Source organism: Opisthocomus hoazin, chromosome W (genome assembly GCF_030867145.1).
Source record: "Opisthocomus hoazin isolate bOpiHoa1 chromosome W, bOpiHoa1.hap1, whole genome shotgun sequence".
Taxonomy (NCBI): domain Eukaryota; kingdom Metazoa; phylum Chordata; class Aves; order Opisthocomiformes; family Opisthocomidae; genus Opisthocomus; species Opisthocomus hoazin.
Genome location: NC_134453.1, coordinates 39,864,108 through 39,890,906, shown reverse-complemented (window position 1 = coordinate 39,890,906; position 26,799 = coordinate 39,864,108). Strand labels below are relative to the sequence as shown.

Genomic DNA, 26,799 nt, shown 5'->3' with positions numbered 1-26,799 from the left:
TGTACAGACATTTCAGGGAGGAACTCGAGCATGCTGGTTTCCCTGGAGGTGTGCAAGAGCATCTGCCATGTCCACGCCCACCCTTAAGGTTGTTGGTCTTTTGCTTCTCAGCTTGGGACACAGCTGAGGACTATTTGTCCCTGCTCTGATTAGCCACTCTTAATCCCCAGCCACATGGGATGGCTTGAGCATTGTGTCTTTGCCCCCCACCCCACCGAGTCTTTGTTGTTGTAGGAAAAAACTTAAATGCTGTTTAGCCATGAGGATGCTCTTAATTCTTTCTTGCACACTGAAGAATTGGGAAAGCTTTCTCACTCCCATAACACACTCTCTCTCTTTCTCACATTTAGTGGTAGAAGATGATGAAGATGATTTCCCTTCAATGCGTTCTGATGGGGATTTTTTACATAACAGTAGCAGCAGTAAGGAAAAATGTAAGTGTGTCAACTTTTTCACTGCAAATTCATATGAATGGTATGATAAGCCTGATACAAGATGGGTATTTATGCTGTTTTCTAAGCAGAAAATGACAAGAATTATTATTTGAATGTATGTGACAGGAAGTTCTTATTCATCTTAAGATAATCATGAAACAGCTAAAGTATGATAATCTGAGTTATTCTTAATTCACAGAAATAGTAATGCAAGCCTGTCAAACTGGAATTTCCTATTCTGTGTCCAAAGCCATTTCTACATGTGTCCTATTCTGTGTCCAAAGCCACTACATAATTCTATTGAAACAGCTGCATCATTCGGATATTGGGAACTGAGATTTGTAACAGGCAATTGCAGTTTTTCTTGCAAGTGTTATTTGCTTTAGCAGTGTGGCAGAGCACAATGCTTTTCCAGTTAGATGTGCCCCCTTATGGTTTTTCTAAGTTCTATAGCTACGTAATGGTTAAGTCAACATTGTTACTGATTCTCACTCATCGTAATCTTAGCACTTAACACAACTGTATTTTACAATGTTACGATGAACAGAATTCTGATTTTTATTCTTATCTTAAATGATCTGGTTATTGTACTCACTGCATCCATGCAGTAAACGTGAAGAACTCGTGCAAGTCTTGCTGTTTTAGAAAACTGATAGTTCTGGCCTGCCAGAAGTTTTGTATGCATTTAAAAATCTATCTGCGTGCTTCTTATACTTTCTCTTGTTTCCTGACTGAAATTGTTTCAGTATTTACATTCTCTAGTTGTTGACAATTCAGTATTTGTCAGACTTTGGTTCACAAAACTTTGAAGTAGTACGGTTTCAAACCTGATGGAATCTCCAAAAAAAGTACTCGCCAAAAGCATTTTTAAAAATGTAGACACTTTCTTCAAGAACCTGGAAAATATATGGGCAAAATAAGCCTTTTCTGTCTTCTGTTTTCTTTTTAACTGGCTCTAGTTCCCTGTGTGTTGCATGTTTCCTTGCTGTATTTAAGTGCTCTTTCTAGATTATTGCCAAAACTGTTATGAGGAGAGGAAATGGAAGGAGCTTTTGTTATGCTTCCAGAGAATTAATCATATGAGTAGATTTTTTCAATGATATAAAGTGCTTGCTCTGCTAAGGATTAATTGTAGTGCTGATTTCAGAGGTTAAGCAGTGTATAACTCTGAAGTTTTTAATAAATCTTTCTTGCCTCTTATCAGCAAAGATAAACAAGCTTACTACACTCACCTGTGAGCAAGTCCACAGTTCCACTAACCCTATTTTATGTATAAAAGTCTAACCCAGACAGTTTTCCCCAACATATTCCTTTCATGCACCAGAGGGACTTTATCCCCTTCTACTGTATGTAAAAGGTCTGACTGAGCAGGGCCAGCTTGATTGATTGATCCCCTGGTGTTAACTAACCAGGTTGCTTGTTCCAAATGCTTATCCCAGTTTTTGAAAGTTCCACCTCCCATTGCTTTCAGAGTAAAATCCATTGTATTGTTCGATCTTCCCAGAGGCTGGTGCATGATAGGGGATGTGATACACCCACTCAATATTGTGTCCTTTGGGGCAGTTGTTTATGAGATTGTTTTTAAAATGAGTCCCATTGTCTGACTCAATTTTTTTGGGAGTACTGTGTCACCACAGAACTTGCTTTTCAAGGCTCAGGATAGTGTTCTGGGCAGTGGCATGAGGCACAGGATACATTTCCAGCCATCTGGTGGTTGCCTCCATATAGTCCATCTGCCAGACCCCCCCATATTTGTATTTCAACCACCGCCCCCCCATACCACAAAGGCTTTAACCATTTGGCTTGCTTGATGGTAGCGCATGGTTCACAATTGTGGATAACCTGTGCAATAATGTCCATGGTTAAATCCACCCCTCGGTCATGAGCCCATCTGTATGTTGCATCTCTTCCTTAATGACCTGAAGTATCATGGGCCCACCGAGCTAGAAACAGTTCACCTTTGTGTTGCCAGTCCAAATCCACCTCAGCTCTTTTAATCTTAGCAGCCTGATCTGCCCGCTGGTTGTTTTGGTGTTCCTCAGTGGACTGACTCTTAGGGACATGAGCATCCACGTGACATACTTTAACAGGAAAGTTCTCTAGCCAGACAGCATTATCTTGCCACAATGAGGCAGCCCACATGGGCTTGCCTCTGCGCCGCCAGTTACTCTGCTTCCAGTGTTTTAACCACCCCCACAAGGCATTTGCCACCATCCATGAGTCAGTATAAAGTACTGGCCACTTTTCCCATTCAGCAATGTCTAAGGCCAGCTGTATGGCCCTTACCTCCACAAAACGACTTGACTCACCTTGTCCCTCATCAGCTTCTATGTTTTTTCATATAGGACTCCATACTGCAGCTTTCCACTTTTGATAGTTTCCTACAAGATGGCAGGATCCGTCAGTGAACAGGGCATGCTGCTTTTCATTCTCCGGTAGTTCATTATACAGTGGGGCTTCTTCAGCATGTGTCACCTCCTCTTCTTCTCGTGACATTCTGAAATCTTTGCTTTCTGGACAGTCCATGATCACTTCTGATTCCTGTGTGACTGGAGTTACCTGTTGAACCCGCTGTGTGATTAGTGCAATCCACTTACTCCATGTAGCATCGGTTGCATGATGAGTATTATGAGGAAAGGCTGAGGTAGCTGGGCTTGTTTAGCCTGAAGAAGAGAAGGCTGAGAGGGGTCCTTATAAATGCCTATAAATATCTTAAGGGTGAGTGTCAAGAGGATGGGGACAGACTTTTCAGTGGTGCCCAGCAACAGGACAAGGGGCAACGGGCACAAACTGAAGCACAGGAAGTTCCAGCTGAACATGAGGAGTAACTTCTTCCCTCTGAGGGTGACGGAGCACTGGAACAGGCTGCCCAGGGAGGTTGTGGAGTCTCCTTCTCTGGAAATATTCAAGACCTGCCTGGACGTGGTCCTGTGCAGTCTGCTGTAGGTGACCCTGCTTTGGCAGGGGGGTTAGACTAGATGACCCACAGAGGTCCCTTCTAACCCCTACCATTCTGTGACTCTGTGAGTAGCAGAAACATTTCCCTTGAATATCCAGAAAAGTACTGGTAGTCAGAGTGTTAGGAGGAGCTGTGCTTCAGTACCAGTCACTTCTGAAGTGGCCACTTTTCTCGACCGGCAATATCTAAAGCCAGCTGGATGGCTTTCACCTCTGCAAAATGGCTGCACTCACCTTCTCCTTCAGCAGTTTCTGCGACATCATGTAGGGCTCCATACAGCAGCCTTCAACCTCCGCTGCTTCCCCACAATACGACAGGACCCATCCGTGAACAGGGCATACTGCTTCTCATTTTCTTGCATTTTATTATACAGTGGGGCCTCTTCAGCACGTGTCACCTTCTCCTCTGGTGATACTCCAAAATCTTTGCCTTCTGGCCAGTCCATGATTACCTCCAGAATTCCTGGGTGACTGGGGATTCCCATTCTTGCTCACCGTGTGATCAGCACGACCCACTAATTCCACATAGCATCAGTGGCATGATGCATAGAGGGGACCCTCTCTTTGAACATCCAGCCCAGGACCGGCAATCGTGGTGCTAGGAGGAGCTGTGCTTCAGTGCCGACCACTTCTGAAGCAGCTCAAATGCCTTCATATGCTGCCAGAATCTCTTTTTCAGTGGGACTATAGCGGGCCTCGGATCCTTTGTATCCCCGGCTCCAAAACCCCAGGGGTCGACCTCGAGTCTCCCCTGGTGCTTTCTGCCAGAGACTCCAGGTTGGGCCATTCTCCCCGGCTGCAGTGTAGAGCACGTTTTTAACATCTTGCCCTGACCGGACTGGACCAAGGGCTACGGCATGAACTATCTCCCGTTTAATTTGTTCAAATGCCTGTCGTTGCTCAGGGCCCCATTCAAAATCATTCTTCTTCCGGGTCGCGTGGTACTCTGTGGGCTTACAATCTGGCTGTAATTTTGAATGTGCATCCTCCAGAAACCCACAACACCTAAGAAGGCTTGTGCTTCCTTTTTGCTGGTTGGTGGAGACATAGCTGCTATTTTGTTGATGACATCCATTGGGATTTGACGGCGCCCATCCTGCCATTTTATTCCCAAAAACTGGATCTCTTGCGCAGGGCCCTTGACTTCGCTTAATGGCGAAACCGGCTTTCAGAAGGATCTGAACTATTTTCTCCCCTTTCTCAAAAACTTCCTCCGCTGTGTCACCCCATATAATGATGTCATCGATGTACTGCAGATGTTCTGGAGCTTCACCCTTTTCCAGTGCAGTCTGGATTAGTCCATGGCAAATGGTGGGACTGTGTTTCCACCCCTGGGGCAGTCGATTCCAGGTGTACTGGATGCCCCTCCAGGTGAAAGCAAACTGTGGCCTTCACTCTGCTGCCAAAGGGATGGAGAAGAATGCATTAGCAATGTTAATTGTAGCATACCACTTGGCTGCCTTTGACTCCAGCTGATATTGAAGTTCTAGCATGTCTGGCAGGGCAAGACATAGCAGTGGTGTGTCTTCATTCAGGCCACAGTAGTCTACTGTCAGTCTCCACTCTCTAGTAGATTTTCTCACTGGCCATATGGGACTATTAAAGGGTGAGCGAGTTTTGCTGATCACTCCTTGACTCTCCAGTTGATGAATCAGCTGATGAATGGGGATAAGGGAGTCTCGGTTAGTGCGGTATTGTGGCCGGTGCACTGTTGTGGTTGCGATTGGCACCTGTTGTTCTTCAACCCTCAGCAAACCCACAACGGAAGGATCCTCTGAGACACCAGGCATAATGGACAGCTGTTTAATTTCTTCCGTCTCCACAGCAGCTATGCCAAAAGCCCACCGATACCCCTTTGGGTCCTCGAAATACCCTTTCCTGAGGTAGTTTATGCCAAGGATGCACGGAGCCTTGGGGCCAGTTACAATGGGGTGCTTCTGCCACTCCTGCCCAGTGAGGCTCACTTCAGCCTCCAATACACTCAGCTCTTGGGACCCCCCTGTCACTCCCGAAATGCAAATGGACTCTGACCCTTTGTAATCTGATGGCATTAAAGTACACTGTGCACCAGTGTCCACTAGAGCTTTATACTCTTGTGGATCTGATGTGCCAGGCCATCGAATCCACACCGACGAATAAACGCGGTTGTCCCTTTCCTCCACCTGGCTGGAGGCAGGGCCCCTCTAATCCTGGTCAGAGAATTTTCTGCTCACCTGCTGTGAAAATGACTTGGAGGTCCCCTCCAGAGGATTGGAATCAAGATCAAACTGTCTACCTGGTCTGGAGAACTGTCTGCTGGAAACTGAAGTGGCATTTTTCCTATCAGAATCCCCTTTTGCCATTGTTTTACCTTGCAGCTCACGCACTCGTGCCTCTAGACTTGAGGTGGGTTTTCCATCCCACTTCCTCATGTCCTCTCCGTGGTCACGCAGGTAAAACCACAGGGTGCCCCGTGGTGTCTACCCTCTGCATCCTCTCTCTTGAGCAGAGAAACGCTTGCTCCTAATAGCTGAGATGCTGGCCCGTACAGGTGGGGATTAGGACATACTCTCTTCAAGTCACTGGGTCTACTGGGACAATTTCTCCGTGGCTGAAGTGAGGGAGGAGGAGAGACTTTCTTCATATTGCTCAAGTCGGACAGCCACCTCATCCACTGTTGGTGCCTCTTCACCTTTGCAGTCTACTACTGCCAGAGAATTGTCATATGAGGATGGTGCAGTCCGTACAAACCTGCTCCACATTGATCGTGTGCACTGGACTTCATCTGGGTCTGTGGGTACCTGCTCATCGTCTGGGTCATAGTAAACCAGCTCCCTCACTGCTAATTCCCTCAAGTACTGAATACCCCTCTCCATATTGGTCCACTTGCCAGGAAAACACACAACATCCTCACTGAACGGATACCTCTCCCTCACACCTGACAGAAGCCTCCTCCAGAGGCTGAGGGCTTGTGTCTTTTTCCCAATGGCCTTGTCAATGCCCCCTTCCCTGGCCAGGGATCCCAGCTGCTTGGCTTCCCTGCCCTCTAATTCCAAGCTACTGGCCCTGTTATCCCAGCATGGGAGCAGCCAGGTGACAGTGTGCTTGCCTGGGTGGTGGCTGAAATCTTTCCGCATATCTCGCACCTCTCAGGGTCAGGGATCAGGTGACTGCCTCTGGCTCTGCCTCCTCCTCCTGCTCTTGTGATGGCCCTGGTTCATTGTCATCCCTCACGGGGCGATCTGATTTCTTTGCGTATTTCTTTTTCTTTATATGGGCAACTGATACCGACACGGTATAAGTCGATATTACACAGTACAGCAAAAACATAATCCTGATCCTTTTCCCAGAGGTGATAAGCATCACTGCAGGGAACACATACAGCAGGTAAGGGTTTACATACCACAGCCATTTGACCAAAGACAGCAACATTTTGACTGGCGACTATTTAACTAGTACAGTAAATGCATATAACATAAGAAATTATAACAAAGTTGTTTTAACACACTCTGCTCAGCTGTGCCGTTATCCCTGCCCCATGTCTGGGTGCCAAATTAAATGTTGCAATTTGGCTGTGGCTGGCAACAGAGGACCACAGATCACTCTATTGCCCCTCCCCCTGCTGGGGTGGGGAGGAGAAGGGAAAGAAAAAGGCAAAAAAGGTTGGGATAAAGGCAGTTTAACAGAACAGCAAGCAAAGTAAACAGTAACAACAATAATACTGATAAGGAGAATATACAAAACAAACAGTGAAATGCACAGAGCAACCAGTTTGGGTCAGCCCACCCAACTGTGTCCCCTCCTGGCTTCTGTCAAAAAATCAACCCTGTCCTGGCTGAACCCAGGACATAGGGCTATGTTTTCCCCCCTGGGGCAGTCGATTCCAGGTGTATCACAAAAGCACAGAATCACAGAATGTTCGGGATTGGAAGGGACCTCTGTGGGTCATCTAGTCCAACCCTCCCACCGAAGCAGGGTCACCTACAGCAGGCTGCACAGGACCTTGTCCAGGCGGGTCTTGAATATCTCCAGAGAAGGAGACTCCACAACCTCCCTGGGCAGCCTGTTCCAGGGCTCCGTCACCCTCAGAGGGAAGAAGTTCTTCCTCATGTTCAGACAGAACTTCCTGTGCTTCAGTTTGTGCCCATTTCCCCTTGTCCTGTCACTGGGCACCACTGAAAAGAGTTTGGCCCCATCCTCCTGACACCCACCCTTTAGATATTTATAAGCATATATTAGGTCCCCTCACAGCCTTCTCTTCTTCAGGCTGAACAAGCCCAGCTCCCTCAGCCTCTCCTCGTAGGAGAGATGCTCCAGTCCCCTCACCATCCTCGTAGCCCTCTGCTGGACTCTCTCCAGTAGCTCCTCATCTTTCTTGAAGTGGGGAGCCCAGAACTGGACAGAGTACTCCAGATGAGGCCTCACCAGGGCAGAGTAGAGGGGAAGGAGAACCTCCCTCGACCTGCTGGCCACACTCCTCCTAATGCACCCCAGGATGCCATTGGCCTTCTTGGCAGCCAGTGTACTGGACGCCCCTCCAGGTAAAAGCAAACTGTGGCCTGCACTCTGCTTCTAAAGGAATAGAGAAAAAAAGCTTTAGCAATGTCAGTTGTGGCATACCACTTGGCTGCCTTCGACTCCAGTTCATATTGCAGTTCTAGCATGTCCGGCACGGCAGCACTTAACGGTGTTTTAACTTCATTCAGGCCGTGATAGTCTACTGTCAGTCTCCATTCTCCATCAGGCTTTCGCACTGACCGTACTGGACTCTTAAAGGGTGAGCGAGTTTTACTGATCACTCCTTGATTCTCTAGTTGTCGAATCAGTTTTTGAATGGGGATCAGGGAGTCTCAGTTGGTGTGATATTGTTGTCGATGCACCATTGTGGTAGCAATTGGCATCTGTTGTTCTTTGACCTTAAGTAACCCTACAACAGTAGGATCCTCTGAGAGGCCAGGCAAGGTAGACAGCTGTTTAATGTCCTCAGCCTCTACAGGCCAGGCAAGGTAGACAGCTGTTTAATTTCCTCAGCCTCTACAGCTGCTATACCAAAGGCCCACCGATACTCTTTTGGGTCTTTAAAATACCCTCTCTTGAGGTAGTCTATACCAAGGATGCATGGAGCATCTGGGCCAGTCACAGTAGGGTGCCTTTCCCCTTCATTTCTAGTCAGGTTCACTTCATCCTCTAATACAGATAACTCTTGAGATCCCCCCCATCACTCCACAAATCATGATGGATTCTGCTCCTTTATGATTTGATGTTATTACATTACACTGTGCGCCAGTGCCTACCAAAGCTTTATACTCACGTGGTTCTGACGTACCAGGCCATTGACTCCACACAGTCCAATAAACTTGGTTGTCCCTCTCATTCACCTGGCTGGAGGCAGGGCCCCTCTAATTCTTTTTGTTCAAGTCTGCTAGAGAGGGACAAGAATTATGCCTACCCTGTCTGAAGAATTGCCCACTGGAAACCAGAGTAACTTTTCTTTTGAGCACTTTCTTTTTTAACTCATGTACTCGTGCCTCACTACTGTCAGCAGTAGGTTTTCCATCCTATTTCCTCATCTTCCCCCTGGTCACGCAGAAAAAACCACAAGTTACTCCATGGCATGTTCTGTTTCTCTCAAGCTGATCCCGAAAAAGGGCGTCTTCTCCTAATGGCTGTGGCACGGGCTCCTGTACATAGAAAGTTGAGTTTGTCATCTGTATTTGACAATTTGTCAAGCAATTTTTGTAATATGTTCTCATTTTCCTCAGCTCACTGAGCTTTTCCACAGCCGAGACGCAGGCCTGTAGGGAGGGAAATGACACTGTCTTCTAACTGCCGCAATTTGTTAGCCACCTCACCCACAGTTGCTCCCCTGTCATCTTGTATTAAGGTAAATATTGCCAATGAGTGGGCATATGTCGATGGTGCACTCTGCACAAACTTCTGCCATAAAGGTCGAGTGCATGGCACTTCATCAGGATTTATAATTGTCTGTGGGTTGCTGTGAATTCTCTCTCGCACAGCTAGTTCTCTCAGATACTTAATACCTTTCTCCATGGTGGTCCATTTGCCTAGGCGGCATATGATATCAGTCTTATAGGGATACCTGCTCTTCACTGCTGACAAGATTCGCCTCCAGAGGCTTTGATTTTCTGTTTTTCTCCCAATCGCCTTATCAATGCCACCATCTCTGGCCAGGGATCCTAACTGTATGGCTGCTTTGCCGTCTAGGTCCAAACTATCAGCCCAATTATCCCAGCATCAAATCAAGCAGGTGGTAAGTGACTCACCTTCATGATGGCTAAAGTCTTTATACCTCACAACTCCTCCAGGGATAAGGAGCGGATGATATCTCTGGTTCTGATGATGTGCCCTCTCCCTGCTCTGATTTTTCTTTGTATTTCTTCTTGGCTGCAGTGGCAACTAATACCACTGACACCTGAGTAATCACAGTACCTGCTGTGGGGGTTTGAATGGCCTCAGGGGCAATCACCAAGGTTGGTGTAGCTGCAGTGCCAGTTGTCAGGGTCACAGTGGCTGCAGAGCCTGTTATTGGAGGTATAGTGGCTGCAGTATCTGTCATCGGAGGTGGAGTGGCTGTAGTGCTGGTCACGGAGGCCACGGCGGCTGCAGCGCTTGTCGTGGAGGCTGCAGTAGCTGCGGTGGGGGAGGAGGTTGTTGCCTCGGCACACCTTGAGAAAGCTAAAATGATTGCATGGCACTTACGCTTGCACCAAGGTTTAATCTTACACCACGCCTGGAAAACATTCAGGGAAGCCAAAAATAGAGCAATGGTTTGATAGTCCCAAGAATATCCAAAATTCCCAAACTCTGGCAAAGTCAGGTTAGTATAACAAGAAAACGTATGATTTCTCAAATGAAAAGTACAATTATTAACAAAGTCCACAAGGTAACTCCCGAAGTACTCAGATGAAGTTGTTGGCACTGATTCGAGTTTTGCGCTTTTCATTTTCATCACTTTATAAAGATGAGAGAGCGAAGCAATAATGGCCAATCATACCAAGACATAGCTCAGTAAAAAACCCCACAGCAAAGCAATGCCTTTCACCCTAATGCTCAAACTTCATAAACTGCACAAAAACACTGGCAAACAACCCATACAGCATCAAGGCACCTAGCTCTAAACAAAGCCCTAAAGAGACATCATGTAATATTGAGCTTAATGACAAGGCACTCGGCATGGTGAATGAAAGCTGACTCAACCACTTCCCTGGGCAGCCTGTTCCAATGCCCGACCACTCTTTCAGTAAAGAAATTTTTCCTAATATCTAATCTAAACCTCCCCTGACACAATTTGAGGCCATTGCCTCTCATGCTATCGCTAGTTACCTGGGAGAAGAGACCAACATCTGCCTCACTACAACCTCCTTTCAGGTAGTTGTAGAGAGCAATAAGGTCCCCCCTCAGCTTCCTCTTCTCCAGACTAAACAATCCCAGTTCCCTCAGCCACTGAGTTCCTACTGTTAGCTCAGTAAAACTATAAACATTAGGCATTATCAGCTTTGGATTGGACACTGTCTGTAAAATATGCAGCCAACTTCAGAAAAATGCAGTTACTTAGAAGAACTTAGCTGAAAGGAAAAATCACTAAAAGAGAATCGGTTCTGTTTTAACCAAACCTATGACATTTAGTGACATAAGTTGTTAAGGTGGCATAAAATGGAAAAGATAAAGGAACTTTGTTTTTCTACTTACTGTCTTTTAAAACTAATCTTCCATTTCATTGGAAAACAGATTTGATCAGATTCGTGATTTTTGGGACATCTGGAAAAGTATTACAAACAGCATCTTAGGAACAAGAAGGGAAAACTGATCTATCGTAACAGACATAGAGGTGTGTAGGAAAGGCTGAAGAGCTATTGAAGAAGGCTAAAGCATGGTATGAAAAATCCATTATAAGAAAGGCAAGAGAAAACAATTCACAAATAAAGCAAAATGCTTAAAAGACAGGATGATTAAAAAGGAACCAATTGGAAGATGTTGAAATTGAAGGTGAAGTAGAAGAAAAATCATACTGCTGCTTCTTTCAGTTGGCTACATACAGCTTGATCACCAGGCTAGAAGAGCAGTTGCAATGTATTAGCCTTTAACTTGCACCTATAAATCTCCTGATGCAAGATTTCATTTTGAAACACTCAGTCTTGTAGCTGACATGAAAAAAGGTGTAAAAAAGGAATAGGAAAGATGTTCAAGCTCTCCAAATAGAAAAAAATCTGACAAATACTTCTAATGTGCTGAAGTTCAGCTGTTGCTGAGACGGGGCTTGAGGCTGCCTTCTGACATATTCTGGGAAGACAAATGTCTCCCGTGATTAGGAGTGAATCAAAATACTCCCATCCACAGTAAGGAATATCTTCATTGATCTTCTCTTCAGAGAAATAGGCCTTGCACCTTTCTGAAACAAGTTTGGTTTTGTCCAAAATTATAATGGCTTAAGGGAACTATGGACATTTACTTTGAAAATGCAAGCTCTTTATGTGTCACTGCTACTTTGAGACTAGTCATTAAAGAATGACTTAGAATATATGATGACTGAAACTATATGGAACTATTAATGAGTTGTAGCTGAGACCTAAAGATATCCAGGAACAAAAGCTGGCTTTTTTTTCCGGGAAATGAGGCTGCGTTGCTACATCTCCCTTACAATCTACCATAGATTTCTGAAATTATTTTATACTGTTGCAGCCAGTGGTAACTTTTTCAGTGTGTCTAGCATGTTGCATACTTAGTAGAAAAATCATATCTATAAGCAGCATAGCTGTGCTGGTAAGCCTGCACGTGAACATGGTCTACACCAGCAGGACATTAGTATAAACTGCATTTTTTTCATTAGTGAAGTGTGTTATTGGTGAAGCTCTCTTTGTCTAGTTTTCGTTATTCAGTGAATCCACTGCATCACCTCCTTGCCAAATTATACCACTTCCAGTCTTAGTCTTTTCTGTGTTCCCTCTGCAGCTTTTTAGGGGGAGGGAGAGCTCATTATTGCTTCTGAAACAGATCAATCTTTCTTTCACTCCCATCATTTTTACCTTTTAGGGAGTATTCTTGATTAACATGAAATAAAAAAATAAGCTGTGTTCTACCATAGTATGTATGCTTATTGAGGTATTTGAAGTAGTGTGTGGTGTGTAAACATCTGTTTGAAAAAGTTTGATTCCTTCTGAAAGGAGGTTCCATAAAACCTCTGGAGACTTAAACCATTGCTTAAGACCATGCGACGCTTGCTTTCTGTTCCTTAAGTGTAGATATTGTGTTCTACCATTGGAGAACAGCAATTGCATTTCTCTTCCCTACAAGCACCAAGCTGTTTGAAAGCTCTGCTTTACCCTTGCAAACAGATAATGGATAAACTTACACAAATATTTATTTGTACTCTTTAAACCCGTAAGTGGCACATTGAGAAACTGACAGACCAGGAAAAGAAAACAATATCCAACTGGGTGATAAGTCATTAGCTTGCCCTATGACATAGCAGGAATTACTTTAACGTGCTGGGCTCAGTCAGCTTCAACATGGGTGTTGCTTCTGCTTTCTAATATTTTCTGACATTAATGTGTAGTGTTTGATTTGTTATTCTGTCAACCTAAATACGAGTTTAACATAGTATAGGTACTTTTTTGTCACACATTTTAAGTGACTTTTAAATAGCCTTAGCAACAGATGGCCTGGTTGACAGCATGAAGTAATTGTTTGAACTGCAAAACCCCACAGTACTTGGATAATTCAACACATTTGTTACTTTTATATCATACCTTTTTATATTGAGGTTTTTAAATCTATAGTTACCTGCTTAAAGCAACCTTGAAATGTTACCTTTTGGGTTTGATTGCATTTTGAAATTGTTCCTTTCTTAGTGCTGTATCGGATATGTTTTAAAGTTGCTCTGTGTTAATTAGGCTCCACTTCAAGCTGTCAAACTTCTATTGTTACAAAGTATTCCCACTCCCTCCACCCACATGATTTGCAGAGTGCAGAGTAATACAGCATTACAAGCAGACTTGAAATACAGTATAGCAAGATGAAGCTGAAGGGATGCATTCCTCCTTTTCAGTCTCTTTCCTTATCCTGTGGATAGCCGAAAATTATTAGCACTTTTGATTTTTATTTTTAAATTAACTTTCTAGCCAATCTATTTTCTTCAAACAGCTGTAATATAAAGCATGCCTGTAAAATGCTTGAGTTAAAGGCAGCTATCAGTGAATGATTCATGTTTGGTTTTAGTGTTTCCACATGTGACACCCAAAGGAATTAATGGCATAGACTTTAAAGGAGAAGCTATAACTTTCAAGGCAACTACTGCTGGAATCCTTGCTACACTCTCTCATTGTATTGAACTCATGGTAAAACGCGAAGAAAGCTGGCAAAAAAGACTAGACAAGGTAAGACAATTTTTGTTTTACTTTTGTTGAAAAAATTGTTTCTTTTGCTTGAAATTGAAATTTCAAATTAGCTGGTTTTAACTTTTTTATTCCAGGTATTGCTTTTATTTTTTATGTACAGCATTTATTAATTTTTGTTGCTTTCATTATTTATTACTCCTATGAAATGTTAAAACCTCATCCTGATTGTTGGTGATACAGTAACATTATTCATCATATTCTTTCTTTTCCCAGCCCTTGTTCAGATAGAATTCCTATTTTTTTTATATCTATAAAGAACCTGATAGTATTCTACAGTAATAAGTGTATTGCTTGCAGCCCTCTAAAATTATCCATGCTTGCAAAATGATGTGCAAATCTCTGAAATGTTTTAATTGTGATAAGACATGGTGACAGTACTGAGGAGAACAGCCAGTTCTAACTTTAAAGGTCTAAGATAGAATTATTTCACTTAATCTCTTTAATCTCCTAAAGATAAGTCATGTTTTATAGCAATTGGCTAATTGTTTTAGGGAGGTATGTGGTATTATAATATCTGTTATTCTTATGGCAGTGATAGTTCATGGTAAGCCTATTCAACCACTATAGCAACTCAAAAGGAGCAGGTCTTCTCTCTTCAAATGAGATGTGCTAGAAGCACAGCTAGGCTGTACTTCAGGTTTTGATTTCTGGAATCCTGCCGTCACTGGCTGGTGTCCTGTACAGTCCTTTAGCCATTCTTGTCTCGTTTTTAGTTTAACATATTTTCATATGTTGTATATCCCACTTCAAATCTTACTCCATATGTTAGTAGTACACAGTTCAAAGAATTAAGTCATTCATAGAATCATAGAATGGTAAGGGTTGGAAGGGACCTTAAAGATCATCTGGTTCCAACCCCCCTGCCATGAGCAGGGACATCTTCCACTAGACCAGGTTGCTCAGAGCTCCATCCAACCTGGCCTTGAACACTTCCAGGGAGGGGGCAGCCACACCCTGATGGGCACAATCATCAGGGTGTAAAAAAACTTTAAAAAACCAGTCCTTTAAATCAATAACAAAAAAAGGCCAATCTTCTGGAATCATAGTTGGGTTAGGGACACCAGGCTGTAGTGGCTGCATTGGGCTCATTACTGCATTTATAGCCTGCAGATCTTGTAATAATATCCATTTACCAGACTTTTTTGGAATGACAAATATAGGGGTGTTCCATGGACTAGTAGATGGTACTATGTGACCTAATACCAGCTGCTCCTGAACTAATTTTTGCGCATATTACAGCCGTTGTCCCTTTAACGGCCACTGATCGACCCAAACAGGCTTATCTGTTAGCCAGGTGAGCTTGAGTCGGGGCTGGACATCAGCGACCCCTTGTGAAAATTTGTCGTTAATGTAACATTCCATTGTGATAATAAATCTCATCTCCAAAGATTGCAAGGCACGGCAATAACATATGGTTTTAATACAGCTTGTTTTTTATCAGGGCCTTCCACTAACAAAGTTTGCATGCTTTGTAGTGGAATCTGTAATCCTCTGACCCCAGTGACTGCCGCAGACACTTGTGTTAAAGGCCAGGTCATTCATGTTGATTAAGAATAGAAATGTCAGCGCCAGTATCCACCAGTCCTGTAAAAGGTTTACCATTAATCAGAATTGTTAACATGGGTTGCCCTGGTAATACCTTCTGTGTCCAAAAGATAGTCGGTGCTCCTGTACTCCCAAATGCTCCTTCTTGCCCTTGTCTATTGTCTGCTGCAACGGCATGGTACGGTAATAGAATCAACTGTGCAATCCGCTCCCCTTTTGGGATAGTACAGGGAGGATTTGCAGTCCAGACCATTATTTTAATTTCTCCATTAAAATCAGAATTGATAACTCCAGGTAGTACGAAAAGTCCTGACTTGGTGGTTGAAGAACGTCCAATTAATAGACCACACACGTTGTGAGGTAGGGGGCCATATACCACAGTGGATATAAGGTTTACTGATCCATCTGTTATTGTGACTGTTGTTGCTGTGGCCAGATCCAACCCGGCACTGTGGGCTGTGCTATGTCGGAGGGACTGCACAGTTTTACACTGCAATTCACCCTGCTTTGATCCCAGGTCAGATATGTCGACTGTTGTAGAGGGACCCTGTTGTACTTTTTCAGGGCGCCGTGTCTCACGCCCCACTTCTCGTTTCCCTGGATCAGATTTCCTTGCTTATCAAATTTTGAGTAACATCGATTTGCCCAGTGATAACCCCTTTTGCACTTTGGGCACAGCTGTGTAGATGGTTGTCTCATATTTTGGTTCTGTTTACTATTGTGGGGACAATCCCGCTTTATATGCCCCTCTTGGCCGCACTGAAAGCATTTAAATCTGGCCCGTGCCACTACCATCTGCTGAGCTAGGGCAGTGGCGAGCGTTTCTGCTTTATGTTGTTCCAACATGACATTTTGACAGGCCCTTACGAGATCAGCAATCGTTTTTGCTGAATTACGTACAGGATCAATTGCTCTTTTACAGTCTACATTTGCATTTTCAATTGCAAGCTGAAATTGCAAGATCTCAGTGGCTTCCTCTTGTTCAGCTTGCCTCATCATAGCAGTTTGTAACCCATCTAAAAACTGAACATAGGGTTCCTGAGATCCCTGTCGAATTGATACGAAAGACATTTCTCGCCAGCCAAGATCTGGCACCTTTCGCAAGGCCTTGAGAGTTAAATCCACGGCTTGCAGAAATACCAGTCTTGGCAGTGTCGCTTATGCTCCCCCCGTGGCGTAATTTTCTTGACCCAGCAACTCGTTTTCTCCAATACCTAATCCAGCAGCAATATTCTCCATAACTTGCACAATTACAAGTTCCTTATATTCTGATGCCCAGATGGTATACTGTGCAGATGATAGAACCATTCGAAGTACTGATCGCCAATCAGAAGGGGTCATGACATAAGATTCTCCTATAGCCTGTATAAGGTTCACAGTAAACGAAGCCTGGAGACCATATTCTCATATGGATTTCCGAACTTCCTTAATAACCTCGTATGGTAAGTAAGCATACTCTGGGGCTTGGTTAGGCTTATATACTACAGGCATAGCTTGAAGGATAGAAACATCTCCTTTGCAAAGCGCATCAATCCTACATTTATCTAACAGTACGTTCAGCTGTCCGACAACATTCAATGGTCCCATACGAGTCAGAGGCTGTGTAGGAGCCAAAGGGGGGGGTGTGTAGGAGCAGAAGGGAGCGTTTTAGGAGCAAAAGGGGGGGTTTAATAAGTGACATACGCAATATTGATTTTTGTCATTGTGCCTGTAAAATTTCATTTGCTGTGGGGGCGGGGATTGCCGTAACCTTCACCGGAGTTAGTGGTGGGTATAAATCAGGTCCGTCCTCAGTGTCTGTTTCCCCGGGATCAAAAGGGTCATCAGATTCTGGCAGATCTACCCCCCGCATTCCCTGTGTTGAGTTAGGGGTTTCATTGTACGCAGGACTAAATATTTCAAAAGACTGCAGCTCGGTCTGTTCCTGCTTTTGCGAGAACAGAGGAGGGGCAGCCGATGCTTGTAAGATAGTTTCTGCGGGTTTTAGAGCATTTAAAGCTGTATACAGTGTTTTCCAAGTCATAATGATTTCCTCAGGGACTTCAAGCCGCAAGTCCTTTTTTGTCTGCAATTCCTCCCCCACCTTTGCCCACAACGAGCTATCATATGAACCTGAGGAAGGGTACCACGAGCAATAGTCTCTTATCCAAACTAAGAATTTAACCAACTTTGCAACTGATACTACAAACCCTTGTTCTTTCAAAATTCTCTGTAAAATCTCTTGATGGAACTTTTGCTCCTTTGTAGCTGACTGTCCCATCTTATAAATCCACAGCTGCTCACCTTAATCATTCCAGCGAAGGGTGATGTCTCCCCTTGTGTGTGTGCATGCGTTCATATGTCTCTCCTTTTGGTCCCAGCTGCTGTTCACCACCGGTAATAATCTCCAACTCTGAATATCTTCATGTCCAAATATCTTTATATCCAAATATCTTCATGTCCGAATACCCACATTCAGGCGCCATCTGTGGTGAATGACTTCACGGACCCCAATCTTGTGTTTGATCAGAATCATTTTACTGCTCAAGTGAATACCTTATATACTAATACAATAGTTACTAGAGCCAATCAGCTTTGGATTCATGGCTTTGCGAATGCCTGTTCACAGTTGCTGTTTTCCAGGATCTTTTGCAGCTGAATGTGTGAAAACAGCTTATCTCATGAGAACAGAGAAGGGAGGCACAGGATGCGCTGATCCTTCAGGGTCCTGAGACAGTGCTGTTCTGTCTCAAGTTATATGGTTTCTCACAAAACTCCACCATTTCATGGTCACTGCAGCCAAGGCTGCCCTTGACTTTCACAGTCCCCACCAGCCCCTCCTTGTTGGTGAGAACAAGGTCCAGCATCGCACCTCTCCTCGTGGGCTCCTCTATCCCTTGGAGGAGGAAGTTGTCCTCAGTGCATTCCAGGATCCTCCTGGATTGCCTGTGCCCTGCTTTGTTGTCCCTCCAACAGATGTCGGGGTGGTTGAAGTCCCCCCATGAGGACCAGGGCTTTTGAATGTGAGGCTTCTCCTATCTGCCTATAGAGGGCCTCATCTGCTTGCTCATCCTGGTCTGGTGGCCTGTAGCAGACTCCCACTGTAATGTCGCCAGCCCCTGCCCTGCCTTTAATAAGCTCTTCGTGGGCTCCTCATCCAATCCCTGGCGGAGCTCCATGCACTCCAGCTGCTCTTTGACATAGAGGGCGATACCTCCTCTTCGTCTCCCCTGCCTGTCTTTCCTAAAGAGCCTGTATCCTCCCATCCCAATACTCCAGTCATAGGAGCTGTCCCACCATGTCTCCATGATGCCGATGATATCATAGCCCTGCAGATGTGTGCACGTCTAGCTCCTCTTGTTTATTCCCCATGCTACGTGCATTTGCATAAAGGCATTTGAGCTGAGCCCCCGATGAAGCTGCTCCATTGCTGCCACACAGCTCCCTGTTCCGTGCCCTCACTGACACAGCAGAGTGAAGGTCCTCGCTAGCACACTGTCCACTAACAGCTGAATTCAGACAAAATACATCCACGTTTGAATCCTTGCCCCTGTGTCCTGGCTCTTCTATGTCTGTATGTCAAAGGCCTGGTCCTATCTAACTGTATTGTGACTTCTGTCAACACTTAATTTATTATTGCTTCATCCAGGTAGTTGGAGGAATTATAGCAGACCTAAGACTTGAAGCTTGTTCGTAGGATCATAGGGTAATTCAGGTTGGAAGAGACCTTAAGAGGTCTCTAGTCCAACCTCCTGCTTAAAGGAACTGCAGTTTGAGATCAGACCGGGTTGCTCAGGTCTTTATAAAATCTGGTTTAAAGTCTCCAAGGCTGGAGACTGGCTCAGCCTTTCTGGGAAGCCTGTTCTGCTGCTCAGCTGTTGCTATAGTGAAAAAAATTTTTTCATTATATCCAGTTGGAGTAGCTCTTATTCCAGTATCTACCTATTGTTTTTCATCTTCCTACTATAGACTGCTGTGAAGAGCCTGGCTCGGTTTCTTGATGACCTCCTCAGAGGTATTGGAAGGCTACTATTAAGTCCCTACACAAAATCCTTTTCTTCTCCGGGCTGAGCAAACACAGTTCACTCTTGCTGATCAGACTATGCTTAGACCATGGATGAAGTGAATTTTTTCGTGTCAGTAGGTTAGTATATGTTATTACAGAATAATATGTTAATATAGAATTTTAATTGGTTTAGTTATTTTTTATGTTTTTCTTCTTCTGTGGACTAACTTTAAAGCACTTGTTTTTAGCTGCAAGTGGTTGACAAATTTAAACCTAAATTTCACTTTGAATCTCATGTGACTGATACCTCATACAGCAACATACAACCTCGTACATCATGAGTAAATAAATTTTAAAGGGGGTCACAAGCTTATTTGGACTTGGTTTCCCAGAAATTAAAATAGCAAAAGCTTCTAAAAACTTAGGAATTTTAAGTTACTCTGCTTTGGTAGACCTGCAACTTTGTCACACTTGTCAGTGAAACTTTCTGGGGTTTACAGCACACTCATGGTGAAGTACTGTAATTCTAATACAAAATAACCTTTTTTATTTTGATTCCTCTAATTTCTAGCCTTTTAGAAGAGGAGATTTTGATTGAATTAAATAATATAGAATCATGGTGGGTTAGCCTTGGCTAACAGCCAAATGCCCACCCAGCTGCTCACTTACCACCCCATCCAGCAGGATCAGTGGAAAAATAGGATGAGAAAGCTCATGGGTCAAGAGAAAGACAGGGAGATTGCTTACCAGTTCTTGTCATGGCAGAACAGTCTTGACTTGGGGAAAATCAATTTGTTGCTGATTGAAATAGGTACAGTTAGTAGGAAACAAAAAGACGAACACTAAAACAGCTTTCTTCCCCTGTTTCCCAGTCTTAATTTCACTCTTTCACTGCAAGCCCCTCTACCCCCCTGCTTGCTAGCCCCAAGCAGTGCAGAGTTGGGGGGGGGGGGGGGGGGAGGAATGGGGGTGTTGAAAGTCAGTCCAAAAGACTTAGTCTATGCCACTCCTTCCCCCTCATGCTTTTTTCCTGCTCCAGCATGGTTCCTTTCCAGAGCTGCAGCCCTCTGGGAAAAATCTGCTCCAGTAGGCTCCTCCATGGAACATGGTTCCTTCAGGAAATGTCCCTCTGCTCTAGCATGGGGTCCTCCACAGGCTGCCATGTGGCTATGTTCTTTACCCTGGAGCTCCTCATCCTTTTCTGGCCTTAGCATTCCCTCTGTTTCTCACTTTTTGTTCCCCCTCCTCTCTCCCTGGGGAGTTTTTTTTGCTCTTAAATACATTTTCACAGAGGTGCCACACGTGTGGCATATGGGCTCAGCTGTGTCCTGTGATGGGTCTGTTTTGGAGCTGTCTGGAACCAGCTGTGTCTGACACGGGGCAGCCCCTGGCCTCCTCCCACAGAGGCCACTCCTGCAGCCCCCCACAACCAATACCTTGATATCACAGAATCACAGAATCACAGAATAGTAGGGGTTGGAAGGGACCTCTGTGGGTCATCTAGTCCAACCCCCCCACCGAAGCAGGGTCACCTACAGCAGGTTGCACAGGACCTTGTCCAGGCGGGTCTTGAATATCTCCAGAGAAGGAGACTCCACAACCTCCCTGGGCAGCCTGTTCCAGTGCTCCGTCACCCTCAGAGAGAAGAAGTTCCTCCTCATGTTCAGACGGAACTTCCTGTGCCTCAGTTTGTGCCCATTACCCCTTGTCCTGTCACTGGGCACCACTGAAAAGAGCTTGGCCCCATCCTCCTGACACCCACCCTTCAGATATTTGTAGGCATTTATAAGGTCCCCTCGCAGCCTTCTCTTCTTCAGGCTGAACAAGCCCAGTTCCCTCAACCTCTCCTCGTAGTGGAGATGTTCCAGTCCCCTCACCATCCTTGTAGCCCTCCGCTGGACTCTCTCCAGTAGCTCTTCATCCTTCTTGAACTGGGGAGCCCAGAACTGGACACAGTACTCCAGATGAGGCCTCACCAGGGTAGTGTAGAGGGGAAGGAGAACCTCCCTCGTCCTGCTGGCCACACTCTTCTTGATGCACCCCAGGATCCCATTGGCCTTCTTGGCAGCCAGGGCACACTGCTGGCTCATAGTTAACCTGTCGTCCACCAGGACACCCAGGTCCCTCTCTGCAGAGCTGCTCTCCAGCAGGTCCACCCCAAGCCTGTACTGGTGCATGAGGTTGTTCCTCCCCAGGTGCAGGACCCTGCACTTGCCCTTGTTGAACCTCATCAGGTTCCTCTCTGCCCAGTTCTCCAGCCTATCCAGGTCACGCTGAATGGCAGCACAGCCTTCTGGTGTATCTACCACACCTCCCAGTTTGGTGTCGTCAGCAAACTTGCTGAGGGTACATTCTAACTCTTCATCCAGGTCGTTGATGAAGAAGTTAAACAAGACTGGGCCCAGTACTGACCCCTGACGGACACCACTTGTCACCAGCCTCCAACTAGACTCAGCGCCGCTGATGACAACCCTCTGAGTTCTGCCATTCAGCCAGTTCTCTATCCACTTCACCGACCACTCATCCAGCCCACACTTCCTCAGCTTCCCCAGGAGGATATCATGGGAGACTGTGTCGAAAGCCTTCCTGAAGTCAAGGTAGATAACATCCACAGCTCTCCCTTCGTCTACCCAGCCAGTCATGTCATCGTAGAAAGCTATCAGATTGGTCAGGCATGATTTCCCCTTGGTGAATCCATGCTGACTACTCCTGATAACCTTCTTTTCTTCCACTTGCTTGATGATGGCCTCCAGGATAAGCTGCTCCATCACCTTTCCCGGGATGGAGGTGAGGCTGACCGGCCTGTAGTTCCCTGGGTCCTCCTTCTTGCCCTTTTTGAAGATTGGAGTGACATTGGCCTTTCTCCAGTCCTCGGGCACCTCTCCAGTCCTCCAGGACCTCTCAAAGATGATGGAGAGTGGCTCAGCAATGACATCCGCCAGCTCCCTCAGCACTCGTGGGTGCATTCCATCGGGGCCCATGGATTTGTGGACATCCAGATCGCTTAAGCGATCCCTCACACAGTCCTCCTCGACCAAGGGAAAGTCGTCCTCTCTGTAGGCTTCTTCTCTTACCTCCCGGGCCTGGGATTCCTGAGGGCCAGTCTTAGCACTGAAGACTGAAGCAAAGAAGGCATTCATTAGCTCTGCCTTCTCCGCATCCTCCGTCACCAGGACACCCGCCTCATTCAGCAGCGGCCCCACGTTGTCCCTAGCCTTCCTTTTGCTGCTGATGTAGTTGAAGAAGCCCTTCTTGTTGTTTTTGACATCCCTTGCCAGCTTCAATTCCAGGTGGGCTTTGGCCTTCCTCGTCGCATCCCTGCATGCTCTCACTACGTTTCTGTACTCTTCCCAAGTGGCCTGTCCCTCTTTCCACATTCCATGGACCTTTCTCTTCTGCCTGATCTCCGCTAGAAGCTCCTTGTTTAACCATGCAGGTCTCCTGCCTCCTTTGCTAAATTTCTTTCTCAGGGGGATGCATTGCTCCTGTGCATGGAAGAAGTGTTGTTTAAAGAGCGACCAGCACTCATGGATCCCTCTGCCTTCGAGAGCCCTGGCCCACGGGATTCTTCCCAGTAGCTCCTTGAAGAGGGCAAAGTCAGCCCTCCTGAGGTCCAGGGTTTTGATCCTGCTTATCGCCCTGCTTCCTCCACGCAGGATCCTGAACTCGACCATTTCATGGTCACTGCAGCCGAGTCTACCTCCAACCTTCACGTCCTCCACCAGTCCCTCCTTGTTTGTTAACACGAGGTCCAGCAGCGCGCCTTTCCTTGTTGGTTCCTCCACCACTTGCATCAGAAAGTTATCATCGATGCTCTGTAGGAACCTCCTGGATTGCGCCTGCCTAGCTGTATGGTCCTCCCAGCTGATGTCAGGGTGGTTGAAGTCCCCCATGAGAACCAGAGCCTGTGACTGTGAGGCTGCTTGCAGCTGCCTGTAGAAGGCTTCATCAACCTCCTCCTCCTGGTCGGGTGGCCTGTAGTATACACCCACCGTAATGTCACCCGTGTGAGCCTGTCCCTTAATTCTAACCCACAAGCTTTCAACTCCTTCTTCACTTGCCCCCAGGCCAAGCTCAATGCATTCCAGTTGCTCCCTCACATATAGAGCAACTCCCCCACCTCTCCTTGTTGACCTGTCTTTCCTAAAGAGTCTGTAGCCATCTATGACAGCATGCCAGTCATGCGAGTTGTCCCACCACGTTTCTGTGATGGCGACCAAGTCGTAGCCGTCCTGCTGTATAATGGCTTCCAGCTCCTCCTGTTTATTGGCCATACTACGTGCATTGGTGTAAACACACTTGAGCTGGGCTGTCAATCTCACCCCTGGCCTTGGCACTCCAAGCCTGGGCTCATCCCTAGTGAGCTGGGCAATATCCCCTTCCCCCTTCGAACCTAGTTTAAAGCCCTCTCAATGAGCCCCGCCAGCTCGTGGCCAAGAATTCTTTTCCCCCTTTGTGATAGCTGAGCTCCACTTGTTGCCAGCAGGCCCGGTGCTGTGTATACCTCCCCATGATCAAAAAAGCCAAAATTTGACCGATGGCACCAGTCCCTGAGCCACCTGTTAACCAGGTGAGTTTTCCTGCCCCTTTCAGTGCTGTCCCCTGCCACTGATGGGATGGAGGAAAACACCACCTGCGCCCCTGATCCCGCAACCAGTCGCCCTAGTGCCCTGAAGTCCCTTTTGATGGCCTTGGGACTTCTTTCTGCTACCTCGTCCCCGCCAACCTGCATTACCAAGAGGGGGTAGTAATCAGAAGGCCGCACCAGACCAGGGAGTTTCTTCGCAACATCCCTAACCCGGGCCCCAGGGAGGCAGCAGACTTCCCTGTGGGATGGGTCCGGTCGGCAGATCGGGCCCTCAGTTCCCCTCAGAAGGGAATCGCCTATGACAATGACCCTCCTTTTTTTCTTAGTTGAGGCAGTTGTAATACGTAGGGCTGTCTGACTCGTTCTAGGCAACCCCCTGGATGGAGCCTCACCTTCACCCACATCCTCTGTGGCCAGTCCCTCACATTCCAGAGCTCCATACCTGTTGCTTAAGGGCAACTGAGCAGGTGAGGGAGGCCGGGGGGAAATTCGCTTGCCCCCCCGAGCAGGGACCTGTTTCCATTCCCCCCCATCTCTTAGGCCCCCTCTTTCTGCTCGGTGGCAAGAGGGATGGGGGTTCTCTGCTTTCTGTGGAGCCGCCTCCTGCTGCCGCTGCCTCAGGGAGGGCAGGGTGCGGCTCCACCAGTCGATCTCCCTCTCACACTCCCGGATGCTCCTCAGCCTCTCCACTTCCTCCTTCAGTTCTGCCACCAGGCTGAGCAGGTCATTCACCTGCTCGCACCGAACACAGCCGTTGTCTCTGCTGTCCTCCGGTACGAGCGCCAGGCTCAGGCACTCCCTGCAGCCAGAGACCTGGACACCCGCGTTCTTGCGTGGGGCCTCCGTCTGGGTCCCCACACTCCTTCGAGCAACACCTTTACCACGGGTGGAAACCATGGCTAGAATATCTCCTGGAAGAGCGATGCCCACTACTTGAGTTGCCAGAAGGGGCGGCTTGTACCCTGCCAGTCGCCTTCCCCGCTCGCCCTGCCCGCGCAAACTGCTGCGCCGCTCCCGGGCTGCTGCGCCGCCTCTGTTTGCCGGCTCTGTTCGCCCGCGCTCCTGGTCGCTCGCCATATCTACACCCTGCACAAGAATTTAAAGACAGCAGTCAACTGTATTCAGACCTTTGCTAACACTATTTATTCCACTTCAGTTGTAGGGCTTCTTTTGTTTTTTGTGTTTTTTTACCTTGTTGTTTAGTGGCTAAACATGGCTCTGTAAAAGTCTCTTCTATAACTATGGGCCTGAGCAAAAAAAAACATTGCTCTGTCATCTGATAAATAGATGTAGGAGGAGAATGATGTTGATCTCTGTAGTCTTGGTTTTCTTGGATAGATGCTTATGCTGCTCTGAAAAGGAAGTAAATATTGGGAGATGATTAAAATCAGAATATCTTCTCTGAGAGATTAGAGGGGGAAATTATATTAAATTGGGCAGCCGTTTATGTTTGTTCTGGCTGGGAGGGTTTTATAGCTCTTGTAAGTCTGTCCAGTGCCTGTAAAAGACCAGCTAGAAGAACTGAAAGGTGTAGTGTCAAGTTTGTCCTTTGTATATTAGCAGATTCACTCCACAGGCTCCGTGCTGTGCAGGTTTGTCACAGGAAGAACAGGATCTTTGTCAGTGGCTAAAAGCAATGACTGTTTTACAAGTAGTGTAAGTACCATTGTAATTCAGCTTGCTCTCCTTCCCTCTCCAGCCTCCTCACTCCACTAGCTTCAGAACCACATTTTATTGACAGCAAAACACGAATGTGGTTAGTGAGAGTCCTGCTAATTCACAAAACTATACAGCCTCCATCTTGTAGAGGGCCAGTTTAGCCTAAAGATTCAAGAGATATTTATGTCTGCTGAACCTGGAGCAAATATATTTCAAAATTATAGCTGTCCTAAAATATTTCTAATATTAAAAAGCTCAAGTTCATCAGAACTTGTTGAATCCAGAGCTGACTACAATTTGACTTGAGTACAGTGTTATGAAGTGAGTATCTTTCTCTAGAAACCCTGTTTTTTAAATAAATTAACATTCAAGTCATGCTTTATGCATCTTCAGGACTCTCCAGTTACTTTCAAAATAGGTAAACTTTTGTGAAACATGAGTGTTAGCAGTTATCGCCTGTTTGTGATATTCTCAGGAAGGGAAAAGCCTACATTCACAGATAAAGGCAATGCTGTCTTCATCTAAGTGTTGCTTTTTACCTAAGAATTTTTCTGTGGAAAACTATACTACTTTGTTTTGCATCAAAACTGTCACTTTATTTTTCAAATTTTTCTTTGGAAACTGGAAATTATGTGTTCCAGAGTGAACGTTACCACCAAATTCCCAGTTGGTAAACACAGCCTTTCAGTGTTGTTAAAGGTTTTCCACTGAATCATTAAAGTTCAAATTGGGTTGCTGAATAATTATATCTGCAAGACGTAGTGTGTGGTGTCCAGTTGCCGAAAGGGAACAGAGAAACATCTTATGTACAAAAGCTGAATTCTGCAAGAATTTCAGAAGTGTTTATAGCTTTTTCTCTGGGAACATCTGGCAGTATGTAAAAATTACAGAGGAAATACTAGGCTTAATGTGATTCCAGCATTACTACTTCTTTATTCAAAATATACAATGACATAGACATCATTAGTGGCTCTGGTACAGTCGCACACCTATTATGGGAGAATAATGTTGTTTTAGTCTCTGCATGGAGTTCACAAAATTATTCACGTGGATCCTATGCCAGCTAGTTATAGATACAAGCTTACATGCTGTGATTCACTAGTATCTCACCCCATTCAACAAGTTAGCTGTCTACCAGTCTTACATTTCACCCTTTATTATCACTGACCAAGCATCTGTGTCAAGGAGTTTATATAAACTGTCAGATACCAAGTCTGACCCTCAACAAACCACGAA

General features: G+C 45.8%; 1 protein-coding gene across 9 annotated transcripts in view; it reads left to right on the top strand.

Annotated features, from left to right (window-relative positions):
- LOC142365635 (ceramide transfer protein-like) overlaps window positions 1-26,799 on the top strand; it is a 135,949-nt gene that overhangs the window by 77,175 nt on the left and 31,975 nt on the right. For 8 of the 9 annotated variants that reach the window (XM_075446628.1, XM_075446627.1, XM_075446629.1 and 5 more), the window contains 2 exons: window positions 351-434; window positions 13,608-13,765. In XM_075446628.1, the coding sequence (XP_075302743.1) occupies window positions 351-434; window positions 13,608-13,765 (242 nt within the window). The remainder of the gene's footprint in view (window positions 1-350; window positions 435-13,607; window positions 13,766-26,799) is intronic. The other variant, XM_075446626.1, reaches the window with a different exon arrangement.